Source organism: Glycine max, chromosome 7 (assembly GCF_000004515.6).
Source record: "Glycine max cultivar Williams 82 chromosome 7, Glycine_max_v4.0, whole genome shotgun sequence".
Classification (NCBI taxonomy): domain Eukaryota; kingdom Viridiplantae; phylum Streptophyta; class Magnoliopsida; order Fabales; family Fabaceae; genus Glycine; species Glycine max.
The window spans coordinates 7,562,492-7,586,215 of NC_038243.2; the positions used below are offsets into that span (position 1 = coordinate 7,562,492).

Genomic DNA, 23,724 nt, shown 5'->3' on the forward strand with positions numbered 1-23,724 from the left:
CTCTTATTTTTCTAATCTTTCAAAGGAGACTTCTGCTACATTGTTTTCAATTCATCTACCGTCATCCCGAAGTTAGAAAAAAAAAAAAAAAAAGAAAAGAAAGATAAAAGATAAAGGTTGATTGTTGCATGTCTCATTTAAAAACAATGACGTATCCTTCTTGTCATAGTCAATTAGCTTGTAAGAAAATACGTGTAAATTAGAAAACAAACATGCGTGCAAAAAACTGAATCCAAAGTAAAGAAAAGCTTAACTTTTTAAACTGGTCAACTTTTAATCATCAATGCAACTGGGCTAGGAGCTTTGTTCGGAAATAAAAAGAAAAAGCGTGCATGCACACAAAGGCATATGGATAAAAGAAAACATTATACTCCTATATAACTGTTAATTAATTAATTTACAGAAAATGACCCGCCATAAACTAGCTAATTTAATAATACCTGAGTTTACTCTATAAACCACGCTCATATTGTGTCAAAAAAGAAAACACGCTCATATAATGTTCATATATGTTGTGCCGAATTAACTAAGCTAGCTAGAACACCGAACCATAACTAGCTAGGAGAGCAGCAAAATACGAGCCATACAAAATTAAAGTAGCTAGATATCGATCAGTAGTGGATCTCATATATATAGGAAATCACAAGAAAAATGAAGCAAAAGCAGGAACATATACGCGTGCTTTTCTTTTTGTTTTTTTTACCTAAGAAGATAACCAACTTGTTACATTGATCCGTTCATAGCTTTTCTTTTTGGTGTCCCTTGAGAAAGGGGAGAAATGATTCTAGGGTTGTCCTTTAAATTATGAAAGGAAAGTATTAAGAGGGCTATATCTAGCTTTTGTGGATTGCATTAAAAGCCAAGTTTATTTAGCTGTTAAATAAGCCGTCTTGGGATCATCAAGCCGAAAAATAATGAGATTGATTTTTAACAGTATGCTAATCCGTGTGATAAGAGGAATCCAATGAGGAACGTCTTATCTTTTTTAAATGCAGGTTTTGGGGAAAAAAGGTTTTCGCTTACGTTCTGTATGGGATGGTGATGAATTTTCTGTTTTCAATTTTCAAATATAATTTTTAAAATAAAATGTATTTGATAAATATGGAATTGAATTGATTTTTAATTCAATTTTAAAATAATTTTATATTTATTAACAAAATATTTTTTTTAATTTAATTTTTAGTTTTAAGAAATACATTCTAACTATCATTACCATCACCGTCTCCACCATCATCATTCTTACCTTTATTGTCACCATCACATTGTTATTGTTGCTGTCACCACCATTCTACCACAATCACACCACCACCATTTCATGGCCATCGTCATTGTCAATGTTACCACTACTATTATTGTCACCGTTGTCATCACCATTCGTGTATCTATTGTTGTTGTCACTATTTCACCCCACCATTACCCAAAATTTTAAAATCAAACCGATGATTGACTTTGTCAAAGCATTTGGTCATTGGATTAATGGTCAACTAGAGGGTTACTAATTGACCCGCAAGACCCGGTCTTCATTAAAATAATTAATATTTTATGTATGCAACCTTAATTAACCCCCAATGTGTTTCTTTCCTTGGGTGTGACTCGACCTAAGTCAGTGAGTCACTGGACTAATTGCAAACCCGATTGGGTTACACTAAGTTTAACGCTTTATCAATCTGATAGGCAACTCGACTCAGTCAAACTTTTGAGTCGCAGTCAAACCAGTTCAATCAGTTGGGTTGGTCTAGATTTTAAAACATTATCACCACCATCACTATTGTCATTACTACTATTTCACCCCAACCACTATTGTCATTGCTAGCACCACCATTCTACTGAAACCACTACTATCATCATCATCGTTACCATCACTACTCTCATCCATTACCTTTATTACAACCATTATTTCTTAGTAGAGCAAAATAAGATAAAATAGTTGACTTATTTTATTTATCTTTCATTTGTAACATCTTTTTAAAAACTAAAAACAAATAATAAACCCAAACTCAAATTTAAAACTGATTTTGATTCTTTAAAATTTCAAAACTAAAAACGACAAACCACCCCGAATAGGGTTTTATATATTGATTATTCGAGAGCACAAGCAAACTACATCTTATTTTTTTTCAAGAAAATAAAATTGAGCGCACCAAAATATTAAAAATTATATTTTTGTCATTTTTGTTCTATTGCACATATAGTACCTTGTTCGGTGGTCGACAAGTGTACCGATTCACACAAGTAGTATAAAATAGTAAGACCGAGTATCGTATCTTCAGGGAATTTGTTTCACTCAGACATTATACATTCAATATGCAAACATTTGTATGGATTAAAAACAAGGTAAATATCAACTTGAATCCTATACTAAAGTCTACTTGAATATAAACTAAATATCTAGGATTTTGGAAGTGAAAACAGTCAAGTAAAAAGCGTTGGGTCGTTCTACTGAATTTCTCTTGATGTTAAAATGTATTTTTCTCTATCTAACGTTGTCCTAGTGTTCTAATGCTGAGAAATTACTCAAACCAAGATCCCTCTAGTGAATGAGTCTAACCCTTTTTAAACTTCGTCATTGATTCCTTAACAAACTTAGTCTAAAAGAGTTGCATTATGTCTACAACATAATATGAATTAGATCACTGCACTCCATTCCTAGACATACAGATTTCTAGCTTGTTTTACCAAGTTCTAAGGCTTTAAAACATTTCCCAATGCTAAAAATCCTAACTATACATACAAATGGGTGATCAAGCCAAAAACATGTAAAATAAGCATAGATAGAAGCAATAAACACATAAAAATAACATTAAATACATCGTGAAAGAGTGTTACATCAAGGTTTCAGCAGAACTTCCCAACAAAGAGGCTTAACCTTCCATTACAAGCAATATACTCTCAATACGAGAAAGGTTGAGTTTCGAGTAAAAGAAAATGGCAAAGGTTGGTTGAAGATGTCTCCTACAGCCTCTAAACCCTAAACTTCACTCCTCTAACCTAAGCTTTCTTTGTTGCTCTCTTTCTGTCGCAACAGCTTCTCCTTGTGCTCTGTTTTTTACTCCCCCTTTATTTCCCCCAACTTCATTGTTTTAAAGGTTCTTGGACCTTTCAGCTTTCGAAGGCTCGCTTAGCGAAACTAGCTCGCTAAGCGAGAGTATGTGAATTTTGGCTTAACGAGACTAGGCACACTAAGCGCGAGAAGAGACACCATCCTCGATGGGTTGGCTAGCTGCGCACTGGGCGAACACATCTCTGACTCTTTCTCTTCTAGGGTTTCCCAACCCGCTAAGCGAGCTGTATGCCTTGCTAAGCGGATGCCACTCACTAAGCGAGTCATCAGCTACTTGAACCTTCTTTTCTTTTGGCCTGAAACTGAAGTGGTTTCAACATTAATTCACAAAATGGGAGTATCTACTCTATAAAATCACACTAAACATAAAAATATGTAATTCCTACAAAAAGAACCATAAATTGGAGGTATGACGCTATTTCCTTACAAATATTCAACATAAAACTAACTCATGAATAGCGACTAACATACCTCCTACACTAAACTTAGGAGTTGTTTCAAGCACATAAACAACCATAAACATAAGTTTGAAAACAAGGTTTTGACCACCAAACACATAAATCAACTCGTGTGTGATTGTTTCAACTTAACTGATATTCTTGAGTTTGAATTTTGGATATGCACAGCTACGTTAAATACTTTGAGGAAAAAAAATGTCATCCATAGTGATTTTAGCCACTCGACTTGAATAAGATTATCTCTCATGTAAAGGTAGACCTGAGACCTTAAGTTAGGGGGATAATCTATTTAAAAATAATAATCAATAATTATTATCATGAAAGGAGTGAAAAATAGGGGTAGGAGTTCAAGTATATAAAATTAGGAGGCAAAATATACACATTCCATTCCATGTATTTTTATGTTATTTTTTAAAATTGAGGAGGTGCATTGGCACGCCCTAATTAATGAATGAATTCATTACTCCTCCAGTGAAGGATATACGTGATCTAAAAAAAAAATCCTAATTTTAAAAATATATTTCAAAATTTCGGCTAAGTGGGATAAATTGGTTTTACACTTATTGCCTTTGAAATGTGATTTTAATAATTTAAAAAATTAGACTTATTCAAGTTGAAATATATTAACAATGATAATTAATTGTAGGATTGGATGTATTTGGCCCTGACTTAATTTAGAAAAATGGCCTAAATCATACAATAGAGTCTAAATAATTATAAAGAAATATCAAGCGCTAAAGTATAATAGGCACGATATGGAATTCATCATTGGAGGAAGAGAGGGGGAATTTTAGTAGAAAAATCAGACCATAAACGAATGCTAATAATTTGATCATGGAGACGCATCAATCTAGCAATAGTTTGCAAGTCGGAATTAAAAATACCAAAATAAGGGACAAGAGAAAGGTTGTAAGGGGGGAATATATGACGAAGAAGGTGAGGACAAGAAGGAAATGTTGATCACAGTTGTTTGTTTCTCGGGAAGACATGGAGGAAAGCCAAAAAAAATAAAATAAGAAAATGATGGCAAAGAATATGTTAGAAAAGACACAGAGCCTACGACAAAGATATGGGCATTAAGGTCTAGACAAGACCATTCTCAGCTATTGTAGCATTCTAGCTTTCCTTCCTTCTTTGACAGTTCATGTATTGGCCTTGCCCCCATCATCTCTATAATTTATAAATTGTTCCCCCATAGTCTCTGGTCATGACAGTCTAAATTAGCTCGAAATTTAAGGGTTTGTTTGTTGTTAGTGACATCAAAATGCGGTACGAGGGAATGTTTGCCTGTGGAATTGAACTCCACAATAATATTATTGTAATTGATTTGTGATGGCTTTTGCTAGCCAAAGGAATAATTCCGCCATTGGTTTATGTTCATTATTGATTTTTTATTTATAGTATTCGATTAAGAATGTTCATAGAAATTAGAAGTCGCATGCATGTGTGTGCTTGAAAATAGGGCTTTTTTCTTCCTTTTCAACATGCATGGGTAATTCCATATTGGAAAGGGCAAATTATATATACCCAATACTCAACAACTCGTCAAAAGAAAATTCTCTAGAGTCATGACATTGTTTATGGTCAGGATCTTCGATCTCATCTTTTAAATATTCAAGCAATCAAGAATAAGACATTGTTAATATACTCTTAACTCTTGATTTAATTTTATCTGTATTTAACACGTTAGCTGGGACGTTATGAGTAAATATACGACATATACTGTATATAAAATCTATCAGATTTATAATTAATTAATGTCACCAGTTAAATGGAAGCAACTATCATAAATGAAATGCAATAAGTATTTTTTTAAAAAAGAAGTTAAATGGAAGCAACAACGTCTGACCTAATTAATAAATAGTTGAATCTTTTAAGTATGTTAACAATAATTAAAATATAATAATTAATTTTATCTTAAATTTTAAAACAAACAAATAAAATTATTTTTAAAATTAGGCAGATAAAAAAAGAAATGAAGAAAATAACTATCAAATATAAAAATACCTTATAAAGTTATAATCATGTTTGATGGATTTTACTTTAGCTGATTTGGAAAGGAGATTCTAAATTGGGATACCCAAAAAGAATGTCTAAAGTTTTTGGTGATAGTTTTAAATTCCTGGAAACTGGTAAATATATTCTTGGAGAAACAAACATGAGCGATGTCATGCCCTAGATATTGACCTCTTTGGTAAGTGTGATGTCAGTTGAAGTTGTACGTTCCTCTCCTCTATCTCGAGTTTCATCGTTTGGCATCCTCGTGTTACCATATATATTATTTGCATATTGTTTAATTTGTTTTTTTAAATAGTAAAGTAAGTAGATTTGTCTCCAGTTTCATGTACATTTAAAGGATAAATAAAACGAGTTACATAAGCTCAAAATCTACAAATTAAAACGTCAGGAGGACTAATGGCCATGAACAAGAATATGTAAATTTAAATTTCTGTTATAAAATTTGGATCAGCCTAACCAGTTGAATTAAAATATAGTGACCTAATTACTTGATCGAGTTGTGTAATTTTTTCAGTCATCATATTGACAATATGCTTATACGTGTATTTGAAGTTACTCCAAGAGCCTATTTCTCGTCATAAACAGTTTGGTCATTGACTTGTATTTCATTTGGTCAATGATAGAATCGTTAACCAAGAGATTTCATTGACTTACTTATGGCTTTTACAATGGATTATACATATACTTTCAAACCACATTGTTGAAAAAGAAAAAGGAAAGAAAATTACATGTAAAGGAAAATTGATAACTTCAAGCAAACGTCATATATATTTTATTAAAAAGATTTTAGTTAAAATACATTAACAGTAATTTTTTTTACATTTTAATCTAATCATAAATTGTTATGATAAAATTCTTAGTTTATGTAACAATATTTAAAAGACATGTCGGGAATAAATTTTCATCCGAGAGAATATAAAATCCTTAATATTCATAATTTAATATAAATGAAAATAGGAAATATTATGTTTAATTTGTCGACACACACGAGTCATGCATAACTAGCCAGCATGTTTGGAAACATGTTAATATAAGAAGGGATTACGTTGAAGATATAGAAGCTATATAACAATTAGATTTTTTAAATCACATCTCATATGTGAAAAATCATAAATGAAATATAGAACGAAACATACTAAACAACATTTTCTCGTGTCTAATTATAGAAAGAAACACATAGAAATATAGAAATTTTAATATAAACAGTTCCTTAAAAAGGTCCAAACAATTGTATTGTATTTTTTATATATAATTTTGTGTTTTTATAATGTATTGAAATTATTATCTTGTTTTATGTCTCTTTCTCTATCCAAATTAAAAAGTGATATGTAATTAAAAAATATCACTCTCTTGATTATTTTTATTATTATTTGTTACATTCATTAAAAAAAATGAATTTTCAACCCACTATGATGACTTGCAATTCATCATAATAATTAGACCTAATATACTTTAACTTTTTAATTTATAAAAAATGTGAGACATACTAAATCCATTAATTCATGACCACTTAATGAGTGAGTAATGGTTTTTGAGTCAAGCACGAATAAGGTGTGAGTGTTTGGCTTGTACAAGTTAATTTTTCCAAATTTTAGAGGTTCATCTTTAAATGACTTATTGTAGTGTATGAGGCCCTCATAGTGCGCCACGTTGGTAGATATGATAGAAAAATCATGCTCTCCAGAGTGTTTTTTTTTTTTTTGATATGCAATATATTTTTGCAATTTTATAATTATGGGAATTCATACCACCTTTTCTGTCCCACTTTAAGATAAAGCAAAAGCAAGCGGGATATCAACATATTTTTGCAATTTTATAATTATGGGAATTCCTACCACCTTTTCTGTCCCACTTTAAGATAAAGCAAAAGCAAGCGGGGGAATAGAAAAGCAAGGAAATAAAAGAAATAAGACAAAAGGAAGAAAGAAAGGGAAAATAAAAGCAATAAAAAAGGAAAGAAAAGAGCGTAAACAAAGACAAAGGTTCTCAAAACTCCATAATTATTATTCAAATTCTTTCAAAACGGGTCCAAGCCCCTACTTAATCAACCCAAGGAGGACCTCTCAAATTTTCTACAAAGGCAGTGTTTGGGTTGGGACATCAAGCTAAGAAAGGGAAAGAGAAAGATCACAGAAAGAGAATTCATCTTTCTTTGCGAACAGCTAAAAACCTCAAAGGGAAAGAAGGCATGAATAGAGGTGTTCTTCAGAGCTCACCAGTGCAACAAATGATGACTGGAAACCCTAACTGGTGGAACATCAATATCAATAGCATGGCTCCACAAGCTCCTCCTTTCTTGTCCACTCCTAACAACTTTCCTATCCCTTGTGCTCCCACTTCTCTTCCCTTTCCTTCTTGGCATGAGAATCAAGATCTTCCAGAGTCATGGAGCCAGCTACTTATGTATCTCTCTTTCTCTTTCTCTTTCTTATACATACATACATGCAGGCACACATATACACACATACGCGCGTTAACATGGCTGCATGGAAAGCCTTGTTAATTATAATACCTTATATATGTTTGGTTATTGAAGGATCAAAATCTAATTGTTTTTGCCTTGTTGGCATATATGGTTTTGGTTATAGGAGTGGAGTGGTGGATGAACAAGGTAAGGCTGGGATGGGTCAGTTTATTCAGACTAAGAAGTTGGAGAGCTGGGAGGATCAAATGCTAGGTCAGGCTCCAAACGCTTCTCTTGTTGATGTTAAACAAGAAAACTTGGTTAACAGCTATGCATATGGGCATGGAAGCGAAGAACTTCAGTCATCAAAGCCATCTTGGTCTCCAAAATCATGTGTGACAACAAGTTTCAGTAGCAACATGTTAGATTTCTCTAACAATAAGACAGATGCAAGGCATCCACCACCAGATCTATCTTCTGAGGTAAGGAAGAGATTAGATTTCATTGCACTCTCCATTAAGGTTCCTTCATGACTAATTGAGAATCTGCCCAATTTTCTTATTTCATCACCTTTTTCTTTTGTTCTTGGTCAATGAGAGGCACAAACTCACTTTTCATGAAACTTTACTAATTAAGACCTTTAAATTTGGCCAGAGAAAAGCTTTATTATTTTAGAGTATTTAAAATTATTATATTTCCCAAGATCGTTCCCTATCTTTTTTGGTTTGAATCACAATTGGCTCTCTTTTTAATTCTTTCTACATCTTGTAGATAGAAAACATGATTAATTACTTCGATTCTATAGTCTACTTTAGTTTAAAATGAGTGATATAGTACATACACTTGACCATTGTTTTTACATTAATTAATGAACCTTACAAATAATTAATACACAAATTCTCATTTTTCTGTTTCAATTTTTTTTTTATATTTAACCAAAATAATTTCTTTCTTTCTCAAAGTGCAACAGCACTGCAGCTGGTGGGGCACTCAAGAAAGCTAGGGTTCAACCCTCTGCTACAACGCAGACTACGTTCAAGGTAAAATGCAAACTACCAGGCAGAAGCTTCCAACCCCCAACTCTCTATCAGGCATAAAAGCACACATAAGCACACACAAACACATGTGGGGGTGTAATTGTTGTCTTTCTTGGTTGTCTAATTCCCAATCATGATTATTCTTTTTCACTTGCTTCATCGTCATTTTACCGTCTCTCAATGAGAATCGAAACCAGCCAAATGAAACAACAAAATATAACCAAATTTTTAGCATGTGCGTGTACGACACATGTATATTAATTCCTCTTCTCAATTTCAGGTTAGGAAGGAAAAGCTAGGTGAGAGAATTACGGCCCTTCATCAGCTCGTTTCCCCATTTGGGAAGGTAATAAGATCCTAGCTTATTCAATTAAAATTAAAAAATATTAACCATATACACTTTAACAATTCTTTAATTAATTGATAAATTATTAGGCATTTGTGACCATTATTGTCCACACTTATGTGTCAAATAGAGATTGATAGATCAGTGCGTGAACCATTTAATAATTTTTCCTTTCAAATACTCTTTATACATGTTATAGTTTTGTTAGCCGAAATTTATTGGAAATTATAATTTATGTTGGTTTCATTTTGTATTTAATGACTTTTTTTTCAATTTTTTAATTTTTGATAAATTTTATCTTACAATCGAAGAGGGCATTAAAAAATATATTAATTACTAATATTCCTCTTAAAATTAAATGTGCATAAACTTAATTAATTTATATATATATATATAGACACACACGTTCAACATTCTTTATATAGAAAATCCAATAATAAAAATTTGTCCATCCACATGTTTAAGAAAACTGGAAATGACACTTTTTTTAGTTATAATTTTTTCCTTCTCTTTCATTTCATTGTTCACTTTTTCTGCATTATTTATTTTACAGAAGAAAAAGGGTTCGTTTATAGCATAAATTAAAATATTATAAATAATGAGTGGGAATAACGTTGTGGTGTGGCATATTTCACTTTTGCAGACTGACACGGCCTCTGTCTTGTTAGAAGCTATTGGGTATATCAGATTCCTTCAGAGTCAAATTGAGGTGATGTTTCTCCTCCTCCACGAGCAAGTGATGGAATGCTGCACGCTGTTAAAGCCTAATGGTCCATTTCACACAGAGAGATTGGATCTATATACATTTTTCACACCAAAATATACACTAAAAAGCAAATAATATATATTGTAGAAATTACTATTACAAAGAGAAAATGTCATGCGAATAATTGAAGTTTTCACAATTGTATTCTTCGTACATACTCTTTAATTATTGAAGTTCCTAAATACCATCTTTTTTTCCGTCGTTGGATGCAGGCTCTTAGCTTACCATACTTGAGCGGTGGATCAGGGAACACGAGGCAGCAACATTCTGTAAGAAATACATAAACCCATTTCTGGTTTATATATAAAAGGGCAATTATTGTTGGTGTTATTTTCCATCCAATTTAACAAGCATTTTATCTTTATAATTGTTATCAATTTCAGGTTTAGAAATTATATCGAAATAAATCATTGTAGATTTTATTTAGAAATCAACACTAATTATATTGTTGTGTCTAAGTTATCCTGATAAAAATTAGCATATACTTTGCTTGTCTCATATTATTCGTCTTTTAACATAATGTATACAGCTTCAAAAATACATTATTAATCATACTAATCATGATCATACAATAATTTTTTTAAACTAAATTAAGTATCTTTGTTAAAATGTTTTTTTAACATTTTAAAGGGACAAATATTTTAAGTATATAAAGCCATTTTTCACGACCCAAAGCAAGAATAACCACCTTCACACTTTCTCTCTCTCTCTCTCTCTCCCCCCCTTTCTGCATCTTTCTTCTCTTTCATGTGCACGAGGGTACTAATTAATGGGTAATTATGTGATAGTAATTGAGTGATGATTGTAACTATTTAATGCTAGGTTCAAGGAGAGAAGACTTGTATATTCCCTGAAGACCCCGGTCAGGTATGCTTTTCATTGGATCCATTTAAAAGGGTTTAGGGATTTTGCATTCTCAGAGAAGCCACCAGTTAAACTTACATTTCTTTTATTAAATGAAAAAAAAAAAGCATACAAGAGAAATGTAATCAGCTTTATCAGATATAATATTATTTATTAAGTTAAAGAATCAAAACAAGTGGCTTGTTTTACCACATTACTAAATGTAAAGTATGCTCATTAAATTCTCATGTTGTAAATATTACTTTCTGGTGTAGCTGCTGGATGAAAACTGCTTGAAGAGGAAAGCAGCTGGAGAGCCGGTAATTGTTCTCATAAAGTTCGATGAAGTTTTATTTATTTTCTTTTATAATTACAATACAGCTTTTTTCTTCTTATTATTCTAATCTCACTTGCATTGAATGTTATATGGTTAATATTATTATTAGGATACTCAAGAAGAACCAAAGAAGGGGCTGAGGAGTAGAGGGTTGTGTCTGGTGCCAGTGTCATGCACACTGCAAGTTGGAAGTGACAATGGAGCAGATTATTGGGCTCCAGCCCTAGGAGGGGGCTTTCGTTAGGAGTTTTTTACAAATGGGGCAGCATATACATATAAATATGGTAGCATGCATAGAGGTAAATTCATGGAAATGATATAACATCATGAGCAGTCAATCTGCTAAAAAAAATCTAAGGCTGATTGCTCATGATGCTATACTTCATTATTCCTGAATAAAATGTGTGCTAGCTAGCCGTGACAGTATTTGCAAGCCCTTGAAGACTTCATAATTCATGGAAATCAAGCTTAATTAGTTTTCTTTATTCTCATTTAGCTTAATTAATTAAGATGATGGTACTAATTAATGCGCTATATTTCGATGTATATGCAACATTTGTGTGATTAATCATTTGAATGCTACTTTTTTAGCAGCATTAATTGAACTGATTACCATTATGCTCACTAGCTTATATGTTGTTATTACTGTTTCAAGTTAGCAAAGTATTCTGTCTCTTTGGGTAAACTTGGTAAAGATAAAAAGTCATGAACGTTATATTAATAATTAAGCAGATCAAAGCATCTTATATACGTCTCGAGCCATAATTTTAGGATCAATCGATTTAAGTAAATCCAACTAACTACATTGATCATGTCTGAGATACGCGCCATGAAAGTTTGGCTAATATTCTGAGTACTTAGTTCTTTAGTCAAGTTGATGAATCGTTCGTTTTGCATACAGCATCGTTATTTTATTTTATTGACAAAGAATCGTTAATTATTTACAAATAATTACGAGTCATTAATTTGTATATATAATAAAAAGTTAAGAAAGGGGGCACATATAGTACCGTACTCGAGCATTTGAAACTCAAGAGTCGAAGTGATCAGCACAAACTTTTGCTTGTTGATCTTGTTTTACGGTTGCCTTCATTATGCTCCTCGTAACGTGGATGAATGGACGTAAAAGTTTTCATATATTCGCTTCAAACACACAGATACATACTCACCTGCCCTTGTCTATAGTTATTTTTCCTTTTTTTCTTTTTATAAGCAAAGAAATTATTAAGTGAAGGAGCCCTAGGGGGGTACTCCAAACCCTTATACAAGGATAAAAAAGCCCCTATAGAATATGCATCAATTACACACTGAATGCACTTTTCTATATTATTGCATATGGATCAGCGGTTAGAGCTTAATAATTAACCCTAGTTTGCCAAGCTAGGACAAACACTAGCTATATAGTTTCTTGCCTTCACCCGTATTCAAGGATTTTTCCTATTCAAAGCAAAGAAGAGTTTCAGGTAGTAAATTTTCTGATAGCTATAACCCTATAGTCTGTTTTGTGATAAATAAAAAAATAGAAAGAAATGAAGACTATTGATTAGGTGTTTGAAAAACTTAAGTATTAAAAAATCATTGCTCTTTTTGTATTGAGGGATATTACATATAAGAAAAAGATTTGATGAACACACCGAAAAATAAAGAGATGAAAAGAGAAAATTAGAAGATATAATAAGTGATGAACAAGGAAGGAAAAATATTAATTGATAATTACAAATAAGAATGACAAAATGAGTTAACCTGTCAACTCAAGTACGAGTAAGGTGACTAAACACATCAACTTATCTAACTCACAAGTTGGTGGGTTGAAGGCAGGTCAATGCAGATTGACCTACAATTTGATCATCAATTTAACTTGTCAAAATCATTTTTTAATATAATTTTATCTTTTATAAAATTAATAATCAAATAAGTGTCACATATCTAAGTTTTCACTCATCTCATTATAATGATTGTTGTAGGTTATTTTACACAATAAAAAAAAGTATTAAATAGACGAAACAATAATAATTTTATAAAATTAACTTTATCATCATAAATTCTTTTTTTAATTTTTGTAGGTTTTTTATAATATTTTAAAGGATATAAGTAAAAAAAATGTAATCAATGTTACATTAAAAAGTTAAAATGATAATTATTTTTAATTTTTTTTTCTTACACGATAATTATTATAAGATGATGGGAGTATAATATAGTAAAATATAATATCTGTTTAATTTTTATTGAAGATTGGAACAATATATATCATATTTAATTTTATTTAATAAAATTAAAAACATGTCTTCTTTTGTTTGAGATGATCACAAGACAAGTTATCATTCAAAGTTTATGTTTGAATTTTTTTACTTATTTAGTCTATATAATTATACAAATTTTACCTTTTAAGTTTTTACTTAAAAATCATCATTTTTAGTCCTTGTACAAGTACTTTCATATCTCTTTTGGTTTCTACATATACACAAACTTTATTATTTTTTTCTTTTGTCATTTTTTAAAAGTAAAAATAAAGACACACCGATAACAAAGAATGCTTGGAATATATTAGGACGATTTTTTTTTTACAAATTTTGCCAAGTCATCTTGCAAACCATCTATTTTATGACTCGCAGATGGCATGTACACTTGCCAAGTGCCTCTGAGCAGGGTAGGTTATGTTTCCCATTCCATTATAATTGGTGGTTACTCCGTACACTCATCCGCTATGTCTAAGGCGGGTTGAAAGTAGGTGAAGACAAATTCAAATTCGCCGGCTTTGTCATCCCTATCTCTTAAGTTAGAGTTTAGATATAAGAAAAGAAAAAAAAAAGTAATTAATATGATTAATAGTGTAATGTGACAAAAGAAAGAAATAGAAAAAAATAAGATGAGTTTAAGTGGTGAGAGAATCATAATTCAACTAAGAAACAGAAGAATTGAAAGAGTAATGAAGTGTAAGATGATATTAATGAAAAAAAAAGTGTCTAAAATTAAAGTAGTTTTAGATATGTTAAATGTTTGTTTCATGAACATTTTTTTATGTGCTATAAAAATTCTACATTATAGAGGTATATTTACGTCTATCACGCCAAAATTATTTGAATTAATTCGGAACATTTTAAGTGAAAGAACTTATAAAATTGTACAATTGTTGATAAAGAGTTAAAGCTAGCACACATTGTTTACTTTATATCGTGTCAAATTTAGTTTTTTTTTTCCTTTTTTAATTACAAATAATGATGACAAGGACTAATAATAACTTGATTGGACAAACACAATGCCGCATTAATAATTTGTGAAAGAACTAACCACTTTACAAATTTAAGCCATTGGTTATAATAATTTATACAAGCATGCAATAGGCTTTATAGGCTACTACATATCTATCTTTAGCCACATATAGGTGATCATCAACAATAATTGAAACTTAAAGTCCTTTTGTTCCGAGTTGTTTAGACACAAATGAATCAACTACCAAGGATGTGACAAAACAGCTACACGTGACTTGAAAACCAGTATTTATGTATGAAATCAACGATATCTAATCTTACACACAACATCTAATAAGGGTCACCGACAATGAAATAGCAACCCACCATCTACATCTAATTTTATATATCAAAATAGTGTGTACACCCTTTGGCCATGTTTTTCTTTCCCTTCAAAAACATCCTTGTTTCTTTGCAAGAATATGTTGATAGAAACTCCATGCTTGGTTTGCCCTTAGGAACAAATGAGGCCCCAACAAGAAAAAATATATGAGAAAAATGTAGCAACAATGATGGTCGGCACCGGCATAGGGTTGACAAAGCAAAGCATATATCATCTTGCAGGTAAAGAATTAGACCCAAATATCAACACCACGCGAGACCTCGTCATTTCCACAACCCAATTATTCTTCGTTTTTGATCTTCTAAGATGTGACATGCATCGTCCATCACAGTTTCTTTCTTGTTTCCCGTTTGCATCTGCCCTCGATGTGATGTATATTTCTTGTTTTCTTTTGATCATTAGCTCAAGTTTCACCTTCTAATAGGACCTAGCTAGGACATGTCAAATAATTGAAGAGTTTTTAGAATGAAGGATGAAAAGTTAAAAATAAAAATTAACATAATGCGATGCCAAGAAAAACTAAATAAAAAGAACAGCAATGGGCCAGACTTTGGAAACTACTTGGGGCACCTAACTTTTTTTTTCATACACCCAGCGTTTTTCAAAATACTGAAAATGTCCTTATGGGTATTTTTGGTTATAAATAACATATTAGTTTTGTCATTTCTGCAGTGTTTTTCTTTTCGTAAAACCACACTTAGTGAAACTTGCTTTTGTTAGCGTTCTTTTGTGAGCATTTATTGTTGTCGGTAGTATACATGCGTTGTTTACAAATATACGGTGAAGTTCGATGTTTTTTTGTCGCCGGAAGAGAAGTGGTGTGTATACAGAATCATACGAATTGTTAATCCGTATGTTTTGAATTTTTTTAAAAATTATAATTTATTTAGAAATTTTTTTATACATTTAATTTATTTACAAAATTTGATAATTAAATAAATTTGATATTTAACTAAATGTTGTGTTTAGATATTTATTACAGTAATTAATAGTTAAAGAAATTTGGTATTTAATTGAATGATATATTTGAATGTTTATTACAGTGATTGAAAATTAAACAAATATGATATTTAATTGAATGTCGTATTTAGATGTTTATTACAATAATTAATAATTAAAAAAATTGATATTTAATTGGATGATGTATTTAGATGTTTATTACAGTGATTGAAAATTAAACAAATTTGGTATTTAATTGAATGATGTATTTAGATGTTTATATATGTAAAAAATATATTATTAGATCAAAATTAATTATAATAAAGTCAAAAAATGAATTAGTAGATTTATGTTAATATTTTTTTTTACATATGTAAATTTTTATTAAATCTATTATTTTTATTTACAATTTATATATGTAAAAAAATTAATTATTAAATAAAAATTAATTATCACAAAATTTATTATATAAATTTATATGTGCATTAAATATACATAAAAAAATTTAATATTACATATAAATATTTTAATTATTTATAACATAATTAGTTTATTAGTCTAATAAACGTCGTATCTATGTATGAATCCTTGTAAAAGTTGTATCACTAATCGCGGATGTTTGGACATCTTTAGGAGTTGAGTAATTGCCGACCACCTCCTTCTTCAATGAGAGAGGACTCAACCCCCGCACTGTATGGCTTAGCATTAGTAAGTTCTTATAGAATGCACTGTGAGAGAGGGGTGTCCCAGTAAAAATGATGAGTGTCCAAAGCAACAGCCCCAGACTTTTACTTTCGTCAATTCAACCCAATTACTTTGACCCACATGCTTCCTTGGGCTTGCATTTCGATTGCAGTAAACTACATGTGGGGCATGATTAGCCCAAATAGAATAACAAGACTCCTTCAGTGAAAATTACACGAATTATTGTATTGGTGGATCAACACAAGTGTACTATGGACACAATACCTTTCAAGCAGGTTGTAGTAATATCTGGTAATGTTTGGTTTTATTCGGCTTTGGGTCATTTAATTATTTAATTAATGCATGGTCTCTGCTTGGCCCAAAAAAGCAATGAAATTACCTTTTCAAATATTGTCTTCTGGATGTAATAAGTTCATTACCTTATAATTCTAGGATTTAAAGGATTCCAACCTAGCTACTTTAGAATCAAAACGGACTTGGTTTTAGTTGAAATACGGTTCTTAAGAAATTAAGATAACAATAGATAAATAAGATAACAATCAACTAATTAACACGGAATTTCATATTGAGGCAGAAAAGGTAAACTGAATTGGACGTTTGGTTTTACAAGTCATATTGTTGTTTAATTTCTTCCAGTTTAAGGGTACAAGTAATAATCATAATAATTTTTAACTATTACGTTATTATTGTCAGTGTGATGTTGACTGGGACGCTCGCGTTAAACGATAATGCTTGCTTGATGTTATTGTACAATTAAAAAAGTGGCATCCTAAAAATAAAATAGTCTAGCTAGCGTCAAATGTCATACAACATAAATCAACATTCTTATGTCAGTGTTTCATTCAAATATTAGGTGGATTATAGTATTCAGAAGTTTCAAAACCTGTGTATTGTATTCAATGACAGGTTTCCTGGTGTCAAACCAATGTTTTGATTGATAAAACGCTTGTTATTACAAGCTCATGCATATATCTTGTTGTTAGAGCGAAAATATATTAAAATATATATAGATAAATATTTATTTAATATAACTAAAGCTTATAATAAATATATATATATTATAATTAAAATTGATAATAAATAAATATTTTTAAACATTTAAATTATGTTTTAAATTTACGATAAAAAATTTATATTAGAATAAATAGTCATATTTAAGGTTTTTTTTTCCCACGCTGCATATTCTCTTTCTTGCTTTTTCCTGAATTACACCAATTTGGAAAACAATTGTCAATTTACACGACATTCTTTATTCAATGGAAAGTAGGGCTTCACCACCCCCACTTTCGTATGGACATTTTTTTATAATTCATATGTTTAATTTTTTAATTTAAATTATTAAAATAATACAAATATTATATTATATAAATATATTTTTAATTGATTTTAAAAAAAAGAGTCAAGGAGGAAAGACACATTGATTCAGATGATTGTTTTTTCGACAACAAAGTCATGTTAAGTATTTAGAAAATTTAATCAAATATAAAATAATAGAATTAAAAAATGACAATAATGTGTTAAAGGTGTTAGTGCGGTCCAACTACTCGAAACTATTCAATAGAAATTTTAGTTATCTTTAACAAACCAGAAAGAAGATATATCTCCTGCACAATATCTGTTAGCTATCATTAGTTTTGTCATATTTATGTTACAATTGTATTTTTAGTATGTTTTGTTATTATTGTTTATCATCTGTTTAATTTTATGTGTATCAATTATTTATTCATTGTGTTTTTTAATTTATTTCAATACTACTAACTAATTTTCTCATTTTTTTAATTAACTTATATAACAAAATAAAAATTTCAACAACACATAAATTTAGCTAAAAAAAATACATACATCTAACTAAAAAATTATACTATAAATTTCTCAATTTTTTTATTTTTCATTATCTATATATATCTCTTAAAAACTAATAAAATTTATTTTAATAAAAAATTGGAGAAAATAATTATTTTAAAAATTTTAATTTTTTAATAAAGTAAATATATTATTAGATAATTTTAATAATTTTTATTATTAAAAGTTTTAATTTTTATGTATTATTTTAATAATTTAAATTAAAAGAACTTAAACATATAAATTAAAACAAAAAAAATAAAAGAAAATAAGAGGCCCGTTGGGAAGTCGGGGTGGCCACAACCCCACTTCCCGTTGAATAAAGAATGTGGTGTAGATTGGAAATTGCTTTCCAAACTGGTGTAATTTAGGAAAAACAAGGAAGAGAATGTGCAGCTAGGGAAAAAATGTCATATTTAATCTCTGATATTGTTTTTAAACATTTAAAATTAATCTTAGTTGATTCAGATTATCAATCTACTTAATTAAGGGGATAAAGCTTTTCCAATACTTATCTTGTCGTTTTTTTCCCTTTTTTCTTTATATGTACAAACCGGTCGAATACCATGTTTAAAGAAAGCTATTGTATTTAGTAATTACAGAATGGACAATAATTGTATCTTAAAATTACAAAAAATAATTAAAATTTTCTTAATATAATAGTCGTGTTTTAATCTACTCTTATCTAGTAAAATACAACCCATACTTATGAAACTACTAATACTGCATATTATTCTTTATTTTTTTCTATAATATTTGAATTTTTATATATTTTTTAAATTTCATTCCCATTTTAAAATATTTTCATTAAATGGAAATGAAATAGATTAATTTATGTCATATTTTTAATGTTTTAATATTATAAAGAAATGAGATTTGAATGATATGATGAGAGTGAGTAAGACAGAGTGATAAAGGTTTTTTAATATAGGAAAGTAAAGGAGAAGCTCTAATAAAATTGTGAGAATAAAAATAAGAAAAAGAATAAATTAAGAGCATATAAGTGATTCAAATGCTATGTGAAGTAGTATTTTGAAAAAGTGTAACAAGTTAATAAAATAAATTATTTTACAGTTTTACCAAATATTTGCACTTTAATTAAACAAGTTAGAAGTAATTATTTATCTTGTTAAACACACATTCAAAAGCAATCCTTGTTATATGTTTGCAAGCAAAAGGTAGAAAAGTAGAAAATTAATTGTGATATAATATATGCATAGAGTTCAATAAAGAGTAGTTTCCATAAAGAAAGAGAGAGTGTAGCTAATGGTAATTAACTAATATAACGTGGACTGAAAAAGGAAAAAATAAAACGAGTACGTTGCTTTTACCCGCATGCAAGCAGATCAGCATTGATTCTCTAATTAATCATGATTTATTTTTTAATCAACCCTGATTGATTTTATTTTAAAGGTGGGCATCAATTGGGATTTTTTTTAATTCAAAGCCTATTTTGGGCATTATATTTTTATCTTTCACGCGGTTGACCAATAATGCATTTTCCACGAGCCTGTTTGTTTTAATATATAAAAAAGGAATTTATCTTCTGAGAGAAATTGCAAGACATAACCATTGGAAGAGAATAATGGAGTTACTGGGTTTACTTGTGTTGTTATTGGGTAGTAGCATCATGGCAAATGGTGCAGTTTCTGAAGTTTCTTGGAGAGAAATCAGCAATATCAATAGTGAAGGGCCTTACCTTGGTATAGTGGTGCCAAATTCCTTTGAGCTTGGTCCTCTTCTTCGTTCATCTAGCTTTGTGCCTCATAACAAGTTTCCTTACTTTGATTTTGCCGGTAACTTCTACAACCATGTGTTGTTCAATCATTTCATAATTGATACTTCTATGCAAATGTTTATTTAATAATTAATTAATGTACATTCTTAATGCTTCTCGGCTCCTCTCATTTTTTGTATTTGCACTGGTAAACTTTAAAATGCAGGAAAACATTTTCGCATTGGTGTATTGGAAAAGAAAAGGGTTATTGTTGTTATGTGCGGATTGGGAATGGTGAGCATGGTTTTGTTCTAAATTCTACATAAGCTTTCACTGTTATAGTTCTTTTTTAAATTTTCAGTCTTTTGGTTTGTGTGTAGCTAAATGCAGGTCTTTCCACCCAATTGCTGCTTACCTTATTTAATGTGAATGGAGTTCTCCATTACGGAATTGCAGGGAATGCAAATCCTAAACTCCAGATTGGAGATGTTACTATTCCTCAATATTGGGCCCACACAGGACTTTGGCATTGGCAGGTACTATGTTGGATAATATATTAATCTTTATTTGCTTTTTCTGACATTTCCATCCTCTCTATATACAGTAACTTGGGACAACAAAGGAAGTTGAAATTAACTTTTTTTTTCTCTATACACATGCTCTTATATAATTTCGATCTAGAATTATATGAAAAAGAAGAAATTTATATCCATTTTAATGGTACATGATTTTAAAAACCAATCACTATATATATGCAATAGGTGTAAGAACCATTATACTATTTTTCAGCCCCTACCTAATCTTAAGGTGACTTCTAAAATAATGCAACAACCACTAACTTTCCCACAAACCAAGCTTTGATCGATGCTACAGCTGACACAAACCAAATGGTCCAAGTGGCATATCAGACAGTATTTAACGGTCAAAGTTCTTCCAATCATTTTTGGTTAGAAATTTTTTAAAAAAGATATATTGAAATAATAATAGACTAATCATAGTACATATAATAACTTGATTTGATTTTCTCTATTTTAATTGAGCAGAGGTTAGGAGAAGTAAATGTATCCGGAGATTTCAGCAGAGACTTTGGCTATCTTGAGTTTGCCAATTACAATAACTGCTCAAAAGATTTCAAGTCAAATACAAATCTTTTGAACAAAGTGTGGTATCAACCAGAGGAAATTTATCCCGTGAATGGAATTCCTGAAGCTAGGCACGAGATTTTCTGGGTTCCAGTTGACAAGACTTACTTTAAAATCGCAAGCAAGCTCAAGGTAAGTTAATAAAAACCTACTTTACCATCTTACTATAATTCACTTCTTAAGGAAAATGCCAAAAAAAAAAAAAAACTCATTATATAAGACTTGTTGCGTTATTTATTTTCTACAGAATGTTAAGTTGGAAAGTTGTGTCAACACAACTTGTTTGCCAAGGAAGCCTATTGTGACAAGAGTAGAGAAAGGGGTTACTGCCAATGTGTTTGTTGACAACAAAGCTTATAGAGAATTTTTGTATTCCAAATTTGATGCAACTCCTGTTGAGATGGAAACTGCTGCTGTTGCTTTAGTATGTCTCCAACAAAAGAAACCCTTCATTGCCATTAGATCACTATCTGATTTAGCTGGTGGAGGTTCTGCATTGTCCAACGAAGTAGATGTGTTTTCCTCATTAGCATCCCAAAATGCATTTGAAGTTCTTGTCAAATTCATCTCCCTGTTAACTCAGTAGCTCTAGTGTCTTTCTTAAAGGGAAAGCAAGGGTGGTTCAAATAATGTGTTACCAATTCATAGATTTCGCGTACACTATTGTGTACCAGAAAATAAATGCATAACCAAAATCTTTTTAAGAGTTTCTAATATATGGTAAAATTATAGCCCATCGAGAGAAGGGATCCAAATTACTTAGTTCATAATTATGTCTCAATTTATGTCTCACCAATTAAAATTTGATATGCCACCATCTAAAATATGTGTATTTTTCACGTTGCCCTCACCCATAGTGCTACTCTATTCTACTACTACAGCTAAGGAACTAAGGAAAGCTAATTGAGGTAATTGTTCTCTTCCTTTCTTATTTCCCGTGTTCCTTATTTATAGATTTTCTTACAAAATATCCTATAGTTTGTTATAACAAAATTGTGAATATTGCCACTAATTAGGTAATGATAATAAAATGTGCAAAATGCTTGTGTTGGTATTCGCTGAATTGCTATCATTACCCACCGCTTCAAAACAACCTTGTCCTCAAGGTTGGACAATAAAACAAGCGAAAACAGGAGATACATTAGGAAAGTTACTTTGTTTGTGGGCTGGTTTGGGCCCAACATTATTAATGTCTGAAGCAGTAAGCGAGTGTGTGACCCGTGCCACGAAACTGAACGGCCAAGGAGAGGAGTGGGTGTGTGACCCGCGCCGTGGAGCAATCAAGGGAGGTGTTAAAGACGGTGGCGGAGATGATGGTGGAGGAGGTGGTGATGGATGTGGCGGCGAACGTTGATGCCGATGATGAACGGAGCAAAGCGGAGTCGCAGTAGCGAATAGAATCCAAATCCAACTCGGACGAATCCGATGCGCAACGGCAGCGTCCCCGAGCAGGAAGATGTCATTGTCGTAGGGAATCTTGCGGTAACGGCGGGTGTTGGTGCGGAGCGGCAGAGGCCACGGCTGGATGGACTGGAAGTGGCGGTTGATGTTGGCACGGTGGTGCTGCCACACACTGACAGGGAAGTCGACGATGCTAGAATCGATTCCAATAATAGGACTATCTCGTTGTCCAGCCATGGGAGGAGGCACGTGAGAGCAAGGCGGAGGAGCTGGCGATGTCGGTGGTGGTTACGCTGAAGGAGGGAACAGTGGTGGCGGCGGTAGCGGTAGTGATGGTGGTGGTGGTTGCGCTGAAGGATGAAACAATGGTGACGGTGGCGGTGGTGATTGCACCGGAGAAGGTGATGAGGAGCGTTGGCGGGAGATTAGGGTATTCAATTTCAGGCTAATGAGATCTAGTTTGAAGAGCATGAAAGCGTGGAGCGCGTCTAAACGAAGGTGAGATGCATGGAGATCGAAACCCATTGCGACGAGGTTGGTCATGGCTGCCTCGAGCCGGTCCAGGCTAGCGTCGAGAGGGTCGGCATCTGCCATTGAAGAACGACAGAGAAGGGACAGGTCGGATCAATTGATACGAATAGCGCTACTTTATTCTAAGCTAAGGAACTAAGAAAAGCTAATTGAGGTAATTGTTCTCTTCTTTTCTTATTTCCTCTGTTCCTTATTTATAGATTTTCTTACAAAATATCCTATAATTTGTTATAACAAAATTGTGAATATTGTCACTAATGGTAATGATAATAAAACGTGCAAAATGCTTGGGTTGGTATCCGTTGAATAGCAAAATGCTTGTGTTGGTATCCGCTGAATTGTTATCAGACACCTTAACGACATCACTCTTTCATCAACGAGTACTATGTGCTTGCATTTAATCAATCTTTCTTTGCGTCAGTATTCTTGTGTTCTAGCATGTTAAAATAGAAAATCCAAAATTTATATATACAGAGATAGAGGATTATAGCTTGATCTAACAAAAATACTTTAATATAACTATCAAAGATGAAACTTTTTAAATTTAGGAGGTCAAACTAAAATAAAAAATTAAGAGGCAAAAAA

The 23,724-nt window shown here is 31.4% G+C and overlaps 3 protein-coding genes across 3 annotated transcripts; 2 read left to right on the forward strand and 1 right to left on the reverse strand.

Annotated features, from left to right (window-relative positions):
- The first annotated feature begins 7,614 nt into the window (after positions 1-7,614).
- Positions 7,615-11,895, forward strand: LOC100786555 (transcription factor bHLH68-like). Its single transcript, NM_001253952.2, is given in 9 exon segments — positions 7,615-7,941; positions 8,127-8,424; positions 8,905-8,982; positions 9,260-9,325; positions 9,969-10,034; positions 10,304-10,360; positions 10,914-10,958; positions 11,210-11,254; positions 11,381-11,895. Coding segments are annotated over 9 exon segments (1,005 nt in total). The 5' UTR covers positions 7,615-7,726; the 3' UTR covers positions 11,516-11,895.
- Positions 11,896-19,846: 7,951 nt separating this feature from the next.
- LOC100792035 (bark storage protein A) lies at positions 19,847-21,962 on the forward strand. Its single transcript, XM_003528880.5, has 5 exons — positions 19,847-20,144; positions 20,292-20,359; positions 20,446-20,601; positions 21,109-21,339; positions 21,455-21,962. The coding sequence occupies exons 1-5, from the start codon at positions 19,934-19,936 to the stop codon at positions 21,791-21,793; spliced, it is 1,005 nt and encodes a 334-aa protein (XP_003528928.1). The 5' UTR covers positions 19,847-19,933; the 3' UTR covers positions 21,794-21,962.
- Positions 21,963-22,308: 346 nt separating this feature from the next.
- LOC102669105 (uncharacterized) lies at positions 22,309-22,845 on the reverse strand. Its single transcript, XM_006584122.1, has one exon. It carries the CDS (start codon positions 22,843-22,845, stop codon positions 22,309-22,311), a length of 537 nt encoding a protein of 178 aa, XP_006584185.1.
- Between the last annotated feature and the right edge of the window lie 879 nt (positions 22,846-23,724).